This window comes from Emydura macquarii, unplaced genomic scaffold, assembly GCF_026122565.2.
Source record: "Emydura macquarii macquarii isolate MOO-44397 ecotype Brisbane River unplaced genomic scaffold, CSIRO-AGI_Emac_v2 contig_1451, whole genome shotgun sequence".
NCBI lineage: Eukaryota > Metazoa > Chordata > Testudines > Chelidae > Emydura > Emydura macquarii.
The window spans coordinates 1,650,099-1,666,940 of NW_027131588.1; the positions used below are offsets into that span (position 1 = coordinate 1,650,099).

Sequence of the window (16,842 nt, forward strand, 5' to 3'; positions counted from 1 at the left end):
GCCCCCCTGAACTGCTTCAGCGGAAAGGTTTTTATTCACACTCTAATAGTCTTATGTCTGTTGTGGAGAAATGTAATTCTTAAGCAATATACTATAGACAGAACACTGCAACTGCCATAACATATCTGACTAATGGTCAGTAAAGTCCTGTACAATGTCTCTGTTAATGGCCTGCAATAGATGCTTCAACAGAAGATGCAAGAAACCTATATTGGACAACTATGGAATAACCTACCCATATGAAAGGTTTTTTCTAACCGCTATCAGTCGTTGGCCTATGTGCTGAAAAAGAGGGTAAATTATCTCCTCCCCAAATAAATTACATCTTTTCAAATTATATTAAATGAATGAAGGGTTAATATTACAAACAAGTTAAGTGGGAGGCAATGTTAGCAAATCTTTAACTTGGTACTGGTAAACTAATTACCATTGTGTGTATTGCAATGGATGAGTAATGCCCTTCTGGAAATCTTACAAATGGATACCTCAGTGGTAGATCTAGCTATCAGTGCTTGGAAGTTTACCTCAGGTACTTTAATGATTATGTACACCCTAGAATTTTATCAGGATAGTTGAACTATGTAATTCAAATTTACTTTGAATGTCATGATAAAACGGTTTGATAAGTTACATAAGATTACACAACCATTTGATTCTCCAATGTTTCCTTGACTGAGTCACTGCCTTTAGAACAATCAGCATACCATTTTCATTTCCTGTGATTTTCCTGACTTTAACTACATATAAATTCCAAGGCCCACATTTCAGAGAGGGGTGTGAGAGAATGGTTTGGTGTAACAGGCTGTTCCATTTCTGAATGAAAAGAAAACTTTTTGAAAACTGATAATACAAGTGATTTACTTGATGTATTTTAATGTCAGATTTAACAACTGTAATATAAAATTACTGTCACAATACTATATAGCAATTTTCATAAAATCAACTGAAAAATGTCCTAGGGTTGAACTATAAAGAGCATTTAAAAAAAAAGTTTAAAGCATAAAAGCAAAATGAATGCTGGGTTTTTTTTGTCAGAAAATGGAGACGACACTCCATATTCAAACTTATTTCCAACTCCTCGCTTTTGTCTCCAATGTTCAGAGAAATAGCACTGTAAACAAAGAGCTGCATTTCACATACAGTGGATGATATCAAGACTGAGAAATGAAGATAGATGATAATGAAAAAATATGAACTATTTAGAAATGCCAAGATTTTATCTTTGGATTTTACATTATATGTTATTGCATTTTATTAGCAATAACTGCTATAATCTCCTTGAGGTTAAAGTTTAGCGTCACGAAAGACAATGAGGAGGATTTCTATTTAGAGTTTGTTTACACTTGGGAGTTTACCAAAATAGCTATTCCAGAATAGTTATTTCAGTATTAGACCCTGAGTGTCCACTGAAATAACTAGAATATTTATTTTCCAGAACATCTCTTTTGGTAAATTTCCAAGAGTACAGAAACATTAACAGTCAAAGAGCTCTATAAGTATTGTATCAATCTGCCTCATCTTGAAACAAAACTTCAATGATGTTATGTCAGGAGTGTAAATGTTTAACAGGAAAAAAATTAGGTATTATTTCACAAAGAAAATCTCACAGGCACATTGAGTGAAAAATGTAGATGGAACAGTATTCTCCTTGTGACAGGTTTGCCAGCATTCTTCCTTTAAAACCTTGTCTAGATGAGAATTTGGCCTGGTCTTCAACTCCACCAATTTAACGCATGTTAAGAGCACTGTTTTTCCTGCATTAGGCTGTTAACATGTGTTAGCTGACATGTTAGCTAACATTTCCAAATGCTACTCTAGTCAAGGCCTAAAACAGCTCTCTAGCTAGTGCATGATACCAACTGATAGCATATACATTAGGAGCGAACCCTGGGGTCAAAGGAGTGAGAACCAGAATAAAGGCACCAAAACTGGGGGATGGAGTAAATTTATGACATACTGAGCATTTGCTATTAGTGTTTCTGCTAGTCTATTCTTTTTACAGTCACCTGTAGTTGCTTCTGCTCTGCTTCGAGGATAGAGTGAGGGGTGTGGCTTGCAAGCTACACTGAGATATCTCAACAGAAGAGGGATGAGGAAAGTTTCAGAACAGAACCTAGGTTGCCCAGGATGAATGAACACTATATATGAGCCTTTCCAGGTGTTGGTACTTCTCTGGAGATGTTACAACCTGAGTGAATTTGCATAATCAACCTAGTTCCTGGAGGAACTGTGGTTACCCTCCCCCATGGACTTATATACAGTTCCTGGCCCACAGTCATATATAAACTTAGCATTTAATACAATAGAGCCCAAAGATACTTAAACTTAATTATGTAAAGTCTCCCAGTGATATGCAGGGAATTGCCATGTCACAAAACTGACTAATTCAGCAGGAGGGCTGCCTGGTTTTCTTCTTCTGAGGGTGGTGGGTAGCAGAAAGGGATTTGTAGTAATTTGATAAAAATCACTAGGAAATAATGTAGGGGCAGCATTTATAAAGAATATTTGATGCTACCATACAAATACAGTACAGTGCAATTGACCCTTCAATTTTTAAAACTAGACTTTCGAGAGACCAGTTACAGATATTTTGTGTGTACCTCCTTTCTTCTAGCTAAGACCTTACCCGACACTTCATCATTAAAGTCATCGAAAGAGATAACAGAATACCATATTCCATTGTTTAAAAAGAAATCTATTACACAAGGAGTCATTGAAACATACATGTTTTTGGTAGTTAATGCTCTGCTGGGGGTGGGTCAATTAATTCAGAAAATGACAGAAAAACAACAGCAGTACTATATGATTGCAGAAATAGCTGAAATATTTTTCTCATTACAAATAGTTTAATGTTACTAATATCTTAGTGGAAAAGTACAAGGTTCTCATTTAACCTAACCCCCATCTGCACAATGGAAAACAGAACAAGGTGGCCACTGAGAAACATGATGAACCTGTACAGTCCCCTTTCTAAACGAGGATGACTAGATTTATTATTTGGTTTTCCTAGCAATTGAGCAAACTGCTGCAATACATTGTTTTCTAGGTAGAGAATTGTCAAATGCTAAACCTAAAGGGACACTGTCAACTAAAAAAAATCACACTTGTCTGAGATTTTGCTTAACTGTTGTTGTTACAAATAATACCTGAGGTTACTATAAATGAAAGATTAGCGGAAAACATAGTTTGCATTCCCCCCCAATTTGTTTACTTTATTCATTCAGGGACAGCCAGTTTCACTTCTGAGTTGATGGAAAGTATCATACCATAATCTCATACAATAATATGATTGGTAGTGCACATGTCTCTGAGGCCATTTTTGTGCATTTTCTTCCCCAGACTTTCCAAGAGTGTGTTTGATAGTCACACTGCAAAAGTGAGTTACTACTGCAGCAGCCTTGAAGAAGGGCAGAGAGGCGGCTAGTGGTGTTCCCTCCCTCATCTGGATTGCTGTGGGAGGAGGGTAGGAGCAGTTCAGAACCCCTTCACAAAGCAAGGGAAGCGAGGAAGATGTTTGTCTCCCACACATTGAACCTCCATACCCAGCAGGGAAGGGTACCATTCCCTCACCCCATGTTATCCTGCATAGAGTAGGAAGAGAGACATAGGGAATAGCAAGATCAGGCCAGCTTTCTCCCCGCCCGACTCCATCCCTTTGGCCTTGCAACTGAACCTAGTGAAAGATGAATGGGAAAGAGATGGGATGCAACAAAGCCAAAGCAGAATCTCCCAAAAGACCCTTCCATAGAGGGAGGGGACAAATAAGACTGAAAGGCCCTCCCCCTTAAACTCCTCCACAGGACTAAGGAGAAGGAACAGGGCCGGAGGCCCTCCACCACCCCCTTGCCATACCAGGACAGAACCCTTTTTCCCTCATAGGACTAGGAAGAACCACAGCTAGCAGGATAGAAACAAGAGGGATCCTCACCTCTGTCCATTCCCTTGATTCTGCCACAAGGCCTTGCAACAATTGAACCAAATGGGAGAGGGTACAGAGGGACTCCCTGTTCTCTACTCAGGCTCCTGTGCTGGGTAATGGTAAAGAAGAGCAGAGAGGGAAGGTGCACCCTCCCACACACCAGACTCCTCCACAGGACAAGCTATAGTGAGGGTCAGGAGGCACCCCTTCCCCAATTATCTGTGATTTTGAGCCATCCCCACATGGCGCAGCAACAGAGGTATGAGGCAGGCCCTTCCAAAGGCTAGGGAAAGAAGAGTCATAGCAGCTACAGGCAGCAATGACAGACAGTCTCAACCCCATCACCCTAGCCCAAAGAAGAGGAGCGCCAGCACAGCAAGCAGTCATCCCTCCAACTACTCCACTAAGCCTGGAGGAGCACTATCAGTGCTGAAGGCAGAAGGGGCGGACACTGCCTCCTGGAGACATGTGTGCATAGAATAGGGCTCAGTGATCCTCAGTCTGTTCAGTGTCGCCCCTTTCCGGGTCCACACATGTCTCTGGCTTCTTCTTCACAGTCTCTTCTTCACAGTATCAGAAGAGAAATAAGCCCAATAAAACATGGAAAAAATTCCCCCCTCTTCCAAAAGAAAAAACCCACAAAACACCCTGAAGGTGGACTGTGAGGCTAGTACAGTTCCCATAAAATGTTTTTTTGTCTTTTTGATGGAACTGACCAAATTTAAGCTGTATGTAGTGTAGGAACTTAAGAATATCATCAAATCCTTACCCAACCAACTCCTAGAGAAAGAAACTCTACAAACTCATCCCCCACAAACCCACCACAGGGAGCTTCTACATGCTTCCCAAGATACACAAACAAGGAAACACAGGCAGACCCATCATATCTGGCCTCAGCATTCTTACTGAAGGAATATTGGGACTCACAGAAACCATCCTCAAGCCATTCACCACACAAAAGATGGACACAAATGACTTCCTCCACAAATTCCCTGCATTAACAACCTCCCTCAGAACACCATTCTCACCACCATAGATGTTACTTCCCTATACACCAACATCTCTCTCAAAGACGACATAGCTGCCTGCCTCAAACATTTACAGGACAATGGACAACCCTCAAATATCCACCTCAAACACATCGCCAAACTAATTCATTTCATCTTCACCCATGACAATTTTACATTCAACAACACTTTGTCCAAACCATGGGAACAGCCATGGGTACTAGGATGGCTCCCCAATATGATATCCTGGGCCACCTTGAAGAATTTCTGGACAAGTGCACCACGAAACCAATGATACACCTGAGATACACTGATGTGTTCATCCTCTGGACAGATGGCTTAACCTACCTAATAGATTTCCACCACAACTTGACCACCACCACGCATCCATCAGATTTTCTCTGGAACACTCCCACACCTGCATCAACTTCCTGGACATCACAATCAGACAACCACATACAAGAAATCCATGGATCACCACACCTACCTTCATAGATCCAGAAGTCACCCCAAACACACTAAGAAATCTGTTATCTACAGCTAGTCACTTAAATATTGTGGAATATGCTCCAAGGAGAAAATCTGGAACAGACACTTAACACATTTAATACTGCCTTCATCAAACAAGGACACTCGACCAGAGAACTAGATTATCTCATGGAATGGGCCACCCAAATTCCCATGTTAACCTGCTTTAACAGAAATAAAACCCCTTCTTACCACACAACCCTAGTTGTCATGTACCACCCCTCACTGGTAGGCATATGGGGTATCATCAAACAACTACAACCCATACTAGATGGGGACCCTATTCTGAAAGAAATCTTTCCTGAACCCCCACTTCAGACCTTCAAACAACCCTCCAACCTCCACATCAGATGCAAGCTCCCCACAGACCAGGATACAACAACTCAAAGTGGCAACAGACTCTGCCAGAACAAAAGATGCAAAACCTGAAGACATATCTCCATTGCTAAAATGGTTAACACCCCCTCAACACACCTTTCAGGATCCACAGGTCCTACATAAGCCTATCACAACATCTGGTGTACCTCATCCAGTACACCAAACGCGCCAACAACTACTATGTGGGTGAAACCAGACAATCACTACGCTCTCAAATGAACTTACAGAGGAAAATGATCAAAGACAAAAACACTATATGATCTGTGGGTACAGACTTTTCACAAAGCGATCACACTATATCTGACCTATCAGTCCTCATCCCCAAAGGAAATCTGCACGACACTTTCAAAAGATGAGCCTGGGAGCTTAAATTCATAACTTTGCTAAATACTTAAAATTATTGTCTTAATAAAGCCACTGGATTTATGGCTTATTACAACAATCTGTAACCCACTAACACTCTCTTTCTGGCCTGTGGCTACAGAGATGTGAACAGGCCACTCTATTTTAAATGGCCCTTTACAATATGTGCTAATTGCTTATGCTAAAGAATCTATTCCACCTTGCATTTAGCTGTGACACTCGGAATATCTTTCCCAGACCTGAAGAGCAGCTCTGTGTAGCTCAAAAGATTGTCTCTTTCACCAGCAGAAGTTGGTCCAATACAAGATATTTTGCCTCACCCACCTTGTCTCTCAAATTTAAGCTGAGGGAGTATTTAGTACCTTTAACTGTAGAACTAAATGGAGCCAAATTCCTTCATTCTGAATAAATATATATATTTCATTGTCCATAATTTGGAAAGACCTTAAATAAAATGTGTGTGAATGGTATTTGCACTGGTTTGTATGTATGTAAAGACACATTTTAAAAATCTGTGCATATTAAGTGTTTGAAAATAAAAAATCTCAGTCTTAACTCTATAAGGAGAGGGGCTCAGTGGAAGGGGAACAACGTTTATAACTAACTTAGCTAGAGAAAGATTCACACATTCAGAGATATATTTTTCCTTCAGATTACTAAGAGAATTAGACAATCTAAATCTCACTAAAATACAAAGACACACATCTCTAAGAGTATCTAGCTAACATTCATTCACTCACTAACATTTACCAATGAACTGTTAAAATCAAATTAAAATGGACTTAAATCTTCAGCCAAAACCTGAACCAACCTATTTAGATGACCAAAATGTTACATTAACTCTGTGAATTCTCCTCCCTGTCCCTTGTTTCAGCACTTCCTTGCTCCAGCCAGGCCTGGAAGAGGAAAGGATTAAGTAGCAAAGAGTTGGTCTCACTGTGGGGACAATCACCTTAAGTACCGAACATGTTCAGTTTTCATTGAAGTCAATGGGAAATGTGGACACGCACCACTTGGCAAGATCAGACCTTATATCTATGGCCAGACTGGAAGCAGGAAGCAGAGGATACCTCAGGTGACAGTCTCTTCTCATAAAATCTTGAATAGATGAACTAATCATTCACCCACTACTGCTAAAAAAAAAATCTATCCACTTTCTCCTTTCATTAGTCATACCATATTTCCCTTTCACTGTGTCACTTAGGAGTAAAAGTAAATCATTTACTTAAAAAGCAAAAGTAGCAAAGCAAAATTAAGTCTATAGAAACAGGCAACCATTTTAGAATGTTGTTAGTTAAATAAACTAAATATTTTAAATTGTATTTTCCCCATTAACTGTGTGAATATATATATATATATCTATATATAGATATATAAAGCTATACTGCCCAATTCAGTTTTGTCTCCATTGATCATAAAGGGAAATGTTTAAAAGACACGTATCAAAAATATTTTTTGTTTAATACCATTATTCAACCCTTACTCTTGAATGTCTTCTTGGACCCTCCAAGATACCATCATGGTTATTATACATATGGTGGGGTTTAGTTTAAGGAATTTTCATTTCCCTTAGAGAAGCAAATCCCAATGAGAGAAGGTAATGATTCCATTTCTACTTTGATACTAACATGTTAGCAATATGTCTGATTTGACAAATATACGTTTCCTGTTTTTAAAACTTTTAAAAACAGACCTAAACATACTAATTTTAGTCTGTTTTCTAGTATCAAACAACAATAGTGAGCAAAAAGTACTTCAGTGCATAACAACAGTAAATGATACTGTAATACTATGAACCCCTCCAAGATGTGTTTAACTTAATATATTCCTGTTTGGCTGGTTTCCCTGGTTCCCTGAAATTGTGTCTAGTAATGCCCATTAATGACAGGGACACCTTCCAGAAAGGATATAGGATCAGCTGTCAGCGCCTCTGTCACAGAACTCAGCTGGCCTGACTGATTTGTGGATTTATTTTGTAAGGAATTATGGAAGCATGATGGATTTTTTTTCTTATGTTGAGAGCAATCTGGGCACATTTGATATCCAATACCATCACAGGAAAATATTAATGACACAACAATATGGTATAAGCTAGTGTCCAAAAAGCAAAGAAACTAAACGTGATAAACATCTTCTTCAAAGAGCCTCTTCATATTCCCACTCTTGGGATACATCTCTGACCTCGGCAGAAACCACGTGCAAGAATTTTGGTTACAAGGGAATAACCTTTATTTTTGCATCACTTTTCTATCTATCTTGGTTTATATACCATGCTTCACATAATCATATCTTACTGTCCAGTATAGATTAATCAACAATAACTGCTACAAAAGTCCATCCTCATCCTAAAGCACAACCTTATAACCTTTACTCTGTATGTTGATGTTGTAAGCTAAAAACAGATACTTGTTACCGAAGAAACCTCCTGCCACAACGTCTAAGACCCCACTGCCACATTTTGTTTTAAATAATAAAGAAATGTGAGAGGAACACAATAATTTTGTAAAGCTAATCTCAAAGCACCATTAAGATCCTTACTGAAGTGCTTTTACAGTACAGCCTGTTTGAAATTAAATCCTACATTAGTCCTCAGTGGAGTATATTTCCTCTTCTCCTAAGCTTTATAAAAGAGGAGAGCAGTGCAGTGCAGTGGTTTGATTGTCTTTTTGCCAATTGTTATCTGCTTGATAAAGAACAGGCATTCTAAACACACACAAAAATTCACTTCAGCTCCACCAGAAGTACAGTGCTCTGACATTTTACACAGAAAAGCAATACCAGATTCTAAAATCTATTGTTCACTAAGCATAGATTTTGACTTTTAAAATAGGTGATGCTTTAAAACAGCAAAAATGTCTAGCGCCGTGCTATTTCCGAGTTAATTATTTGCTGGCTAAAGTATTAAAATGTCCTTGGCTTCACCTTAGACACAACTATCCCAGCTGGTCTTTAACTGTCTGGAAAAGACCCAAACAATTTCAACTGTCAGTACTCTACAAACATGCATGTTTTGTGCATGCTTGTTTTTTCATGTATTTCAACTTCATGATGCTATATTTAGAAAACAGAGCTGTAATAAAACATGGAAATAGAAATATTTTAAGAGCTGCTTTCTCAATGTAATTCACAGCACTTGAAATCCACTATGAGCTTAGTAACAGCCTTAATGAGAATTGAATTATTCTCACTAAAATAGTATCTGATTCTGATCCCACAATACTTTTATTCTGTTGTAACTCTATTTATCTCAACAGGGTTTTCCTGCTTGTAAGGGAAATCAGAATCCACTTCAAAGTCAGAGGGGAGCAGAGTTCATAACTGCTGATGTTGCCATTTTAATAGCCCTAAGATCCAAGAGAAAAATGCTGCTGTACCAAGTGAACTGATCAGCTTATAGTAAACTAGCCTACCAACAAATAGAGGCAAGTGGCTTTTCCTGTTGGTATAATATCACTGCAAAAAGCCACAGGACAGCTGGGAGAAAGAACACATGTAAACAAGGTAGGCCTAATTATTTCCCAATTAAAAAGAAGATATTATCTTCTCATTAATTGGTAAGCTAATTGACCAAAGCCCTACAGTATCATAAAATGAGTCCAAATCACAGAACACAGGTACCTATACACCCCACTCAGACCAGCACAAAGTTGTCAGTTCTGCTTGATTTGTTTGAATACTGTACTCCACGACAGCTGTCAGAAATAATACATTAGAACAGCTGCTGTGACAACTATAAAGTGCCTGGAATTTTAATTGGACTCAACATTATATTGTTTATTTTACTAATATTAAAAAGAAATATCCAAGGAAGTAAACATGTTCCTAATGGAAATAGCTGATGTTTGCCATTTGGTAAGCAAGGTTAGGCTTTGTTTTGCCTATATAATTTCACTAGTATTGTCTTTATCAGCTAAGTGGTAAAAAGAAAAGAAAAGAACAGGAAAGGAAAGAAAAGAAAAGAAGAAACCATTAGATGACTAAGAAAAGGGGCATTAAGAGGAAAAATGGTAAGGAAGTCACATAAAAAAGTCTGTTCAAATACTGGCTGTGAGCCATGGAGAATCTCACAGTGTTTTAAGTTTTACTGAAAAGGAGTCTTATTCAGCAGCCCTCAGCAACTGTTAGCTGAAAACAAAACTGTTCATTATGGCTAAGACCTCAATACCAATGAATAGTAATGCTTACTTTCAGCATCAGCAGAAAGCAGAAAGCACAGGAGCACCACCACTGGCCTGGCTACGTGCATCATCCGACAGCTTGGCACCAGCATGTTTTGGCAGCCTCGTTCTCACTGGCTCAGAAGCCACTATGAGTCTGTCCGGTCTGAAATTTCTGATGAAATATTTTCAGAGCCTGTGGAGCGGTGGAGATAAAAAGAGAGAAAGAGCAAAATATGGTTAGGAGAGTTGTTTTTGTTTTTCCCAATATTCACAATTAGAGGTAAAACAGCTTAAAAGTAAAAAAAGAATATTCAGGAGACTGTGGTACGCTGAACGTAGCAAGGCGCTGTAGATGTTAGCAATGAAGCCAAAATGCTGGAGCCATAGAGCATCCTGTCCCCAGTAAACCTTTTCTTCTCCCATGTTCAGATAAACCTTCCCAAGTTTTGGATCTTGTCTTACCGGCTCAGCACTGCCTTTTGAGTAATACATCATAAGAATGAGCTATCATTTCTAATGAACTATTAGTTTAATACATCACCAATATGAGGAATATTGATGCAGTATGAAGGGTTTAGGAGCTGAGTCAACATCCAGAATAAAAGTCCACTAACAAGTGACATGTTGGAAGCTGCTTTCCTGGCATCAGGTAGGAACGACAGGGCTAAATTTGCTTCTCAGATTATTCCTAATGCCAGATTTGCAAAGCTAGCATATTGACTTCTCCATATTAACACCTCAAAACTCATATCCAGTTTTGGTGCCACATGTCCGAAAGGTTACATTTCCTCTCTGATTTACTTGTATATTTAAATTATGCAATACAGCAAAAATAATTAATAAAGAGCCCAGTTCAGTCAGTTTAATTTAACATGTTATATAAGAATTAATCAACAATACAGTTTAAGCATCTGGCTTTAAGAAGAAATCCATTTTATTTTTTGTTAAATCCGCTCCATCCAAGCAATATTAGAAATTACAGAACATAAAAATGCTTCCCTGTAAGAGGAAATATTAGAGATATTCCAAAATGGCCCGACTGCGTCACTAAAATAACACTGCAATTTAATTGCACTTTTCAAAAGAGATGTAAGATATATACTTTGGCAGGTCTGAAATTTAGCTCAAGCACAATAAGAAAAACAGATACTATCTTTTTCATTACCCTGCATGAGTAGCTTCCATGCAGTGAAGATAAAAACCAAAAGGGAGGGGGTAGATTATACTAATTATTCCACTTGATGGATCTTACAGATTTGTGGGTGGTATGAAGAGCCTGTTTTACACTACAGTGCAATGCTGAAAGAATCTACTCAAGGAAGAAAAAAGAAGGTGACCAGATGTTAGAAATCTTCTGCTGTTATCAATCTCTTTTGTAAAACTACCTCTCAAATCAGCTACTGCTATCAAGAGATATGAATCTAAGAAATCTTCATAAGCAAAGTGCTGAAGGCACCAGCTCCCCCCTTTCATCACTACCATCTCCATGCCAGCATTTCAAATGACAGCAAAGTCCATGAGACATCAGTCCTGTCGGACTCAATTTGTGTCTGTGCAAGCGTATCAGAGCCAACTGCTACATAATGACTTCAGTGCTATCAAAAAGATGGAGATGTATGAAATGCACTTTCAGGGAAGAGGTGATTTTGTTTTTGCTTTTACTAAACTGAAAGGGTGATGCAATCTTTGTACCATGCAAGCATTCAAGTTGATGTCTGCAAACAAGCACAGCGGAAATATAATGGGCATTAAGACTCATCATGACTGAGCCATAAAATATGCCTAGGGGATAGAGGTTTGTTGGTAATTAAAAGAAAGTGAGGAAGAGGAAGGGGAAGAGAAAGAAGATGATCTGCACTAGACTATTTACCAAATTGTTTTCCATTGTGACACTAAAATTATTTTTGTCCCCTCACCTCCAGCTGAAAAGTGAAATAAGGCTTTTAAATGCCTTTTTTTTCAGAATCTACAGGTAGCCTGTAAGTGAAGGAAAAATACACAAAATATGTCAAGTGAGAGGCTCAGAAGAAAAGATTAGGTGTTTTGCAGATATTAAAGACATACCATTCATTCTAAACATGCCAAACTACTCGGTCTCTGCTCCTGGTGGCATTCATTATCGCTCCTACCACTCAATATGAAGTCCTTGCTGCTCCTTCTCTCTGCACCTTTAGAATGCTACGGCTTTAACTAACCCAATAAACATACTAATATCTTCTGCAGGTGAACCTTGAACTTCTATTTCCTCTCTTCAGTTGCTTATGCTTCTACATCAGGGTTTTAGACTGTGAAAATACAAGTGTTTGGAGAAGGCAGGCAGGGTGGACCTTTTTTGTTTGGTTGGTTTTGATTTTGTAAGTACTTTCTTTAAAAAATATTGTTAGTGAAGTCATGCGGATGGCGGGCTGATAACACTGGAGAGAAACAAGCCATGGGATAGGCAGGTGTTGTCAAGCTTCTCCACAGAGCTCTGCCTCAGCTTTGACCTAAATAACCCTTAGCCTTACAACAATTGTACCCAACTGTACTGAATGAAGTGGTAAGGACTTTTTTTGATGGTTGTTTCTGTTTGTTTATTTGTGAAAACTAACATGGAAAAGCCTTGTAAGGATTAAATTGAGATTCTAAAAATTATGTGAGCTGTGAATGAAGCCACCTCCAAGCATCCATTAGTAAAAGGCTAATCCAACACTTTATTACTCTTCTAACAAAAAAGCATAACCCTTTCCCCCAGCACTACCATACTTTCCTAGGAACTAAACACTTTGGCAAGAGACAACTTGCTTTGTGAAAAAGCAACATTTGGAACCAGTATAACAGATATTAAATACAGAAACAACTTTGAGGTGAGAGAAGAAACGCGATAACACCTGCTCTTTAGCTGCAGCAATAGGTTCTCCCCACCTCCTCTGCTGTAGGGCTAATTTGTAACCAAGTTGCATGTCTTGGTCAAGCCAACCTTGGGCCCCCTGCAAAACCATTTGATCACAATTCCCAGCTGCAAGGTCATAGATTCACTGTGTGGTCTTCTCTCAACCTGTCTCAAGCTCCGATGTTGGGTCTTAAGGACTTGTCTACACAGGAAAATTGACCAGAATGAGATATTTCGAAATAGCTATTTTAGACTAGTTCCCCATGTGGGTACTGTACTACAGAATAAAAAGGGTATTTTATGCCATAATAACTACTCACTAACTATTCCAGAATAAAGTGACTTGTATTCCAGAACTGTGTCCATGTGGAAAGCTATTCCACAATATCTATTCCAGTCAATTTTCCTTATTGTGTGAGGGTGAACTGAGAAGAGTAAAGGGTGGAAACAGGTAGTGTGTCCACAATGAGTGTGTGTTTGTAGAGTAAGTTAAGAGAACAGAGGATGGAAGTTCCTTGACAAGCAATATCAATCAGCCAGGGCTGTGATGAAGGGGGTACTACCACAACGAAGTTCTCAGTCAGCACGAAGCAGGTCATACTCCTAACAACTACAAATTGGAGGATGGAGCATTTTGGTTATCAGGTGGTGCCCAATTTTCTTAAGTATTATAACACAGCTCTTAGAACAGATTCAATCAATTGAACTTCAACTTCTTCCTCGTGGTCTATTCATTTATGTGAGTATCAATTGTGTGCTACGTGCTTCCCAGTTATTCAAGGAGAGATAGTCCCTGCCCTGAGGAGGTCACAGCATAGAGAAAAACAGAAGCATAGCCAGATGTTACGGAGAAAAGAGCAACAAAGCGATTTTTTGAATATCAGTCAACTTGATTCACCAGTCAACTTGATTCACATTCAGTACAGTAAATGAGGGTCTTTAAAAAGCAACTTAAATGTAGGCAGAGAAGGAATCTTACAGTTGAGTTATGGGAGGTGATATCATGCCTAGAGGATTACATGCAGGAAGACTTGGAGGTGACAGTATAGAGGATTTTGTTTTTCTCATTCTATTGTGGCCTAATTGGAATGTATAGTATCCAGTCTTAATCTTTGTAATATCAATGAAAAACACATCTGCAGCACTGACTATAAAGTGAAGGTCCTATTCTTCAGTTGAAGCCAATGACAAAATTCCCAATGACTTCAACAGAAGCAAGATAATAGAAGCCTAATAGAGCTATTGTTCAATCACATACTGCAAAGACAGTATTCCATGGAATATTCCCAACTGTATACATCTACAAACCAATTACGCAACTGCTGAAACTGAAGATTTGGTTGTCCAAGTTCCCATATGATTTCTGAAAGGAAGCTCGAGATAGCTGAACTCTCAGACTGGTAAACCCTGTGCCAGTTTGACTTTTGGGAACAAATCCAGCATATGTACTGTAGCACTTTAAAGGCTAACAAATTTAATTTCTGCAGGCATAAGCTTTCATGGGCTGCAACCCATTTAATTTCTGCAGGCATAAGCTTTCATGGGCTGCAACCCAAAGTGGGTTGCAGCCCATGAAAGCTTATGCCTGCAGAAATTAAATTTGTTAGTCTTTAAAGTGCTACAGGACTCTCGTTGTTTTTGCTGTTTACAGACTAACCCGGCTACCCCTCTGGAGCATATGTACTGTAACTGAAGACTCCTTTTAGAAAATTGAACATGAGAGGCAAAGGGGAAAATTCCAGTAAAGTTTCAGAAGGGGAAATACTCTCTGAAATGGAAGGACATAAATATTAAGTCTCCAGTAGTAACATGAGTAATCTGGAAGTGGATCCTGCCCTAATATAAACAGTTTCCAGATGAGAATTTCTGATAGCCCTTTCTCCTCTTAGTCACAGAAATATAGGGAAGACAGAAGCTCCGGTATGACAACTCCCGTAAAAAAGCTGAGTCAAATTATTCTGCTCTTAACTGGTGCAGGTCTATCCTACTCTGTGAAGCTGCACCAATTTACAACAGCAGAAAACGTGGCCCTCTACACCTAGTATAGGTCCAAGTTAATAGCCAGATCCCAGCTTTCACAAAGTTCAGGTGCATTCAGATTTGGGGAGCTGGATTGGCCTCCTGCTTAAAAGGGATCTAGTGCTGAACTTTTTTAAAGTTCAGGAGTGTTCTGACCTGGGGTCTGATTTAATGGGAAAACAATCTGCATAATTCTTGCTAAAAAAACAGCTGACTACATCCTGTGTATGACAAAGTATATAGGATTGAACTGGAGAGAAAAGTTGTGATATTCTACTTTCATGCTTCATTCACCACAACCACAGTCCTAGAATGTGCCCACTACCAAGCCCAGTCACCCAGCTCCATATCTGTGCAAGTAAAGTGATATAAATAAGTTTTCCATCTGCTGTTCGATAAACTGATTTCATCCTCAGATATCAGCTGAAAAGAAACATTAGTAACTGCTGAACTTATCTGAAAGAGTAGGAAAAACTCTTACAAGTTCAGTAGTTACAAATTACTCAGCAATCCCCCTAAACTAGAAGCATCACCAGGAAAAACAAATAGAAAGACAACGAGGGTGGAAATGATACAGCATGTTAGGTGTGCAAGAAATTATTCTGACTTAACAAAAAATACGATTAGGAATTGTTTTTAAAATGATAAATTACAGACTCTTCCAAATGGAACATATGAAACGAATATACTTCTACAGAAACAACAGCAACTGCTTGCAGTCAGTCTAACTTGTTCTTTTATCAAATAGGCAGCAAAACGATTTTTAAAGCTAAGAGGTTAGAAAAGTAGTTTTGGGTTACATTATGGTTTTTGTTCTTTTTTTTCTTTTTTTTTTAAATATGCCCAGTATTTGTTTGGGTTTGGTACTATCTGGCATACAGTGCACATTTATCTAGGTAGGATTCCAGCACAGCACTTCTTTAAGCACTAAACTGGAATGGCTAATGTATCGCACCGGTGCACCACAGCCCAGAGGGACATGGCTTGGAAGCATGGTTAAAACCTACTGTGAATGTTGCTTTCTTTTAAAAGTAATATCCCTGGTCTACACTTGCCACAAAATTCGGTAGCAGTCGACGGAAAATACGCAAGTTACTGTCAACTTCATAAATTCTAATTAGCGTGGTGTCCCCACTGCGCTGCGCCAATGGGAAATGCCCTCCCATCAACGCAGTGTTAATCTTTTTCTGGGGGTGGATTTATTCAGTCAACTTCTGGATTGATTCATAGAATCATAGAATTATAGAATATTAGAGTTGGAAGGGACCTCAGGAGGTCATCTAGTCCAACCCCCTGCTCAAAGCAGGACTAACTTCAGCTATATCATCCCAGCCAGGGCTTTGTCAAGCCTCAGCTTAAAAACCTCTAAAGATGGATATTCCACCACCTCCCTAGGTAACCCATTCCACTGCTTCACCACCCTCCTAGTGAAAAACGTTTTCCTAATGTCCAACCTAGACCTCCCGCCCTGCAACTTGAGAACATTGCTCCTTGTTCTGTCATCTGCCACCACTGAGAACAGCCTAGCCCCATCCTCCCTGGAACCCTTTCAGGTAGTTAAAGGCGCTATCAAATCCCCCCTCATTCTTCTCTTTT

General features: G+C 39.1%; 1 protein-coding gene across 2 annotated transcripts in view; it reads right to left on the reverse strand.

Moving 5' to 3' along the window:
- Positions 1–16,842, reverse strand: part of PTPRD (protein tyrosine phosphatase receptor type D) — a 1,886,025-nt gene that overhangs the window by 369,224 nt on the left and 1,499,959 nt on the right. For both annotated transcript variants that reach the window (XM_067553085.1, XM_067553086.1), the window contains one exon: positions 10,381–10,548. In XM_067553085.1, the coding sequence (XP_067409186.1) occupies positions 10,381–10,465 (85 nt within the window). In that variant the 5' untranslated portion in view covers positions 10,466–10,548. The remainder of the gene's footprint in view (positions 1–10,380; positions 10,549–16,842) is intronic.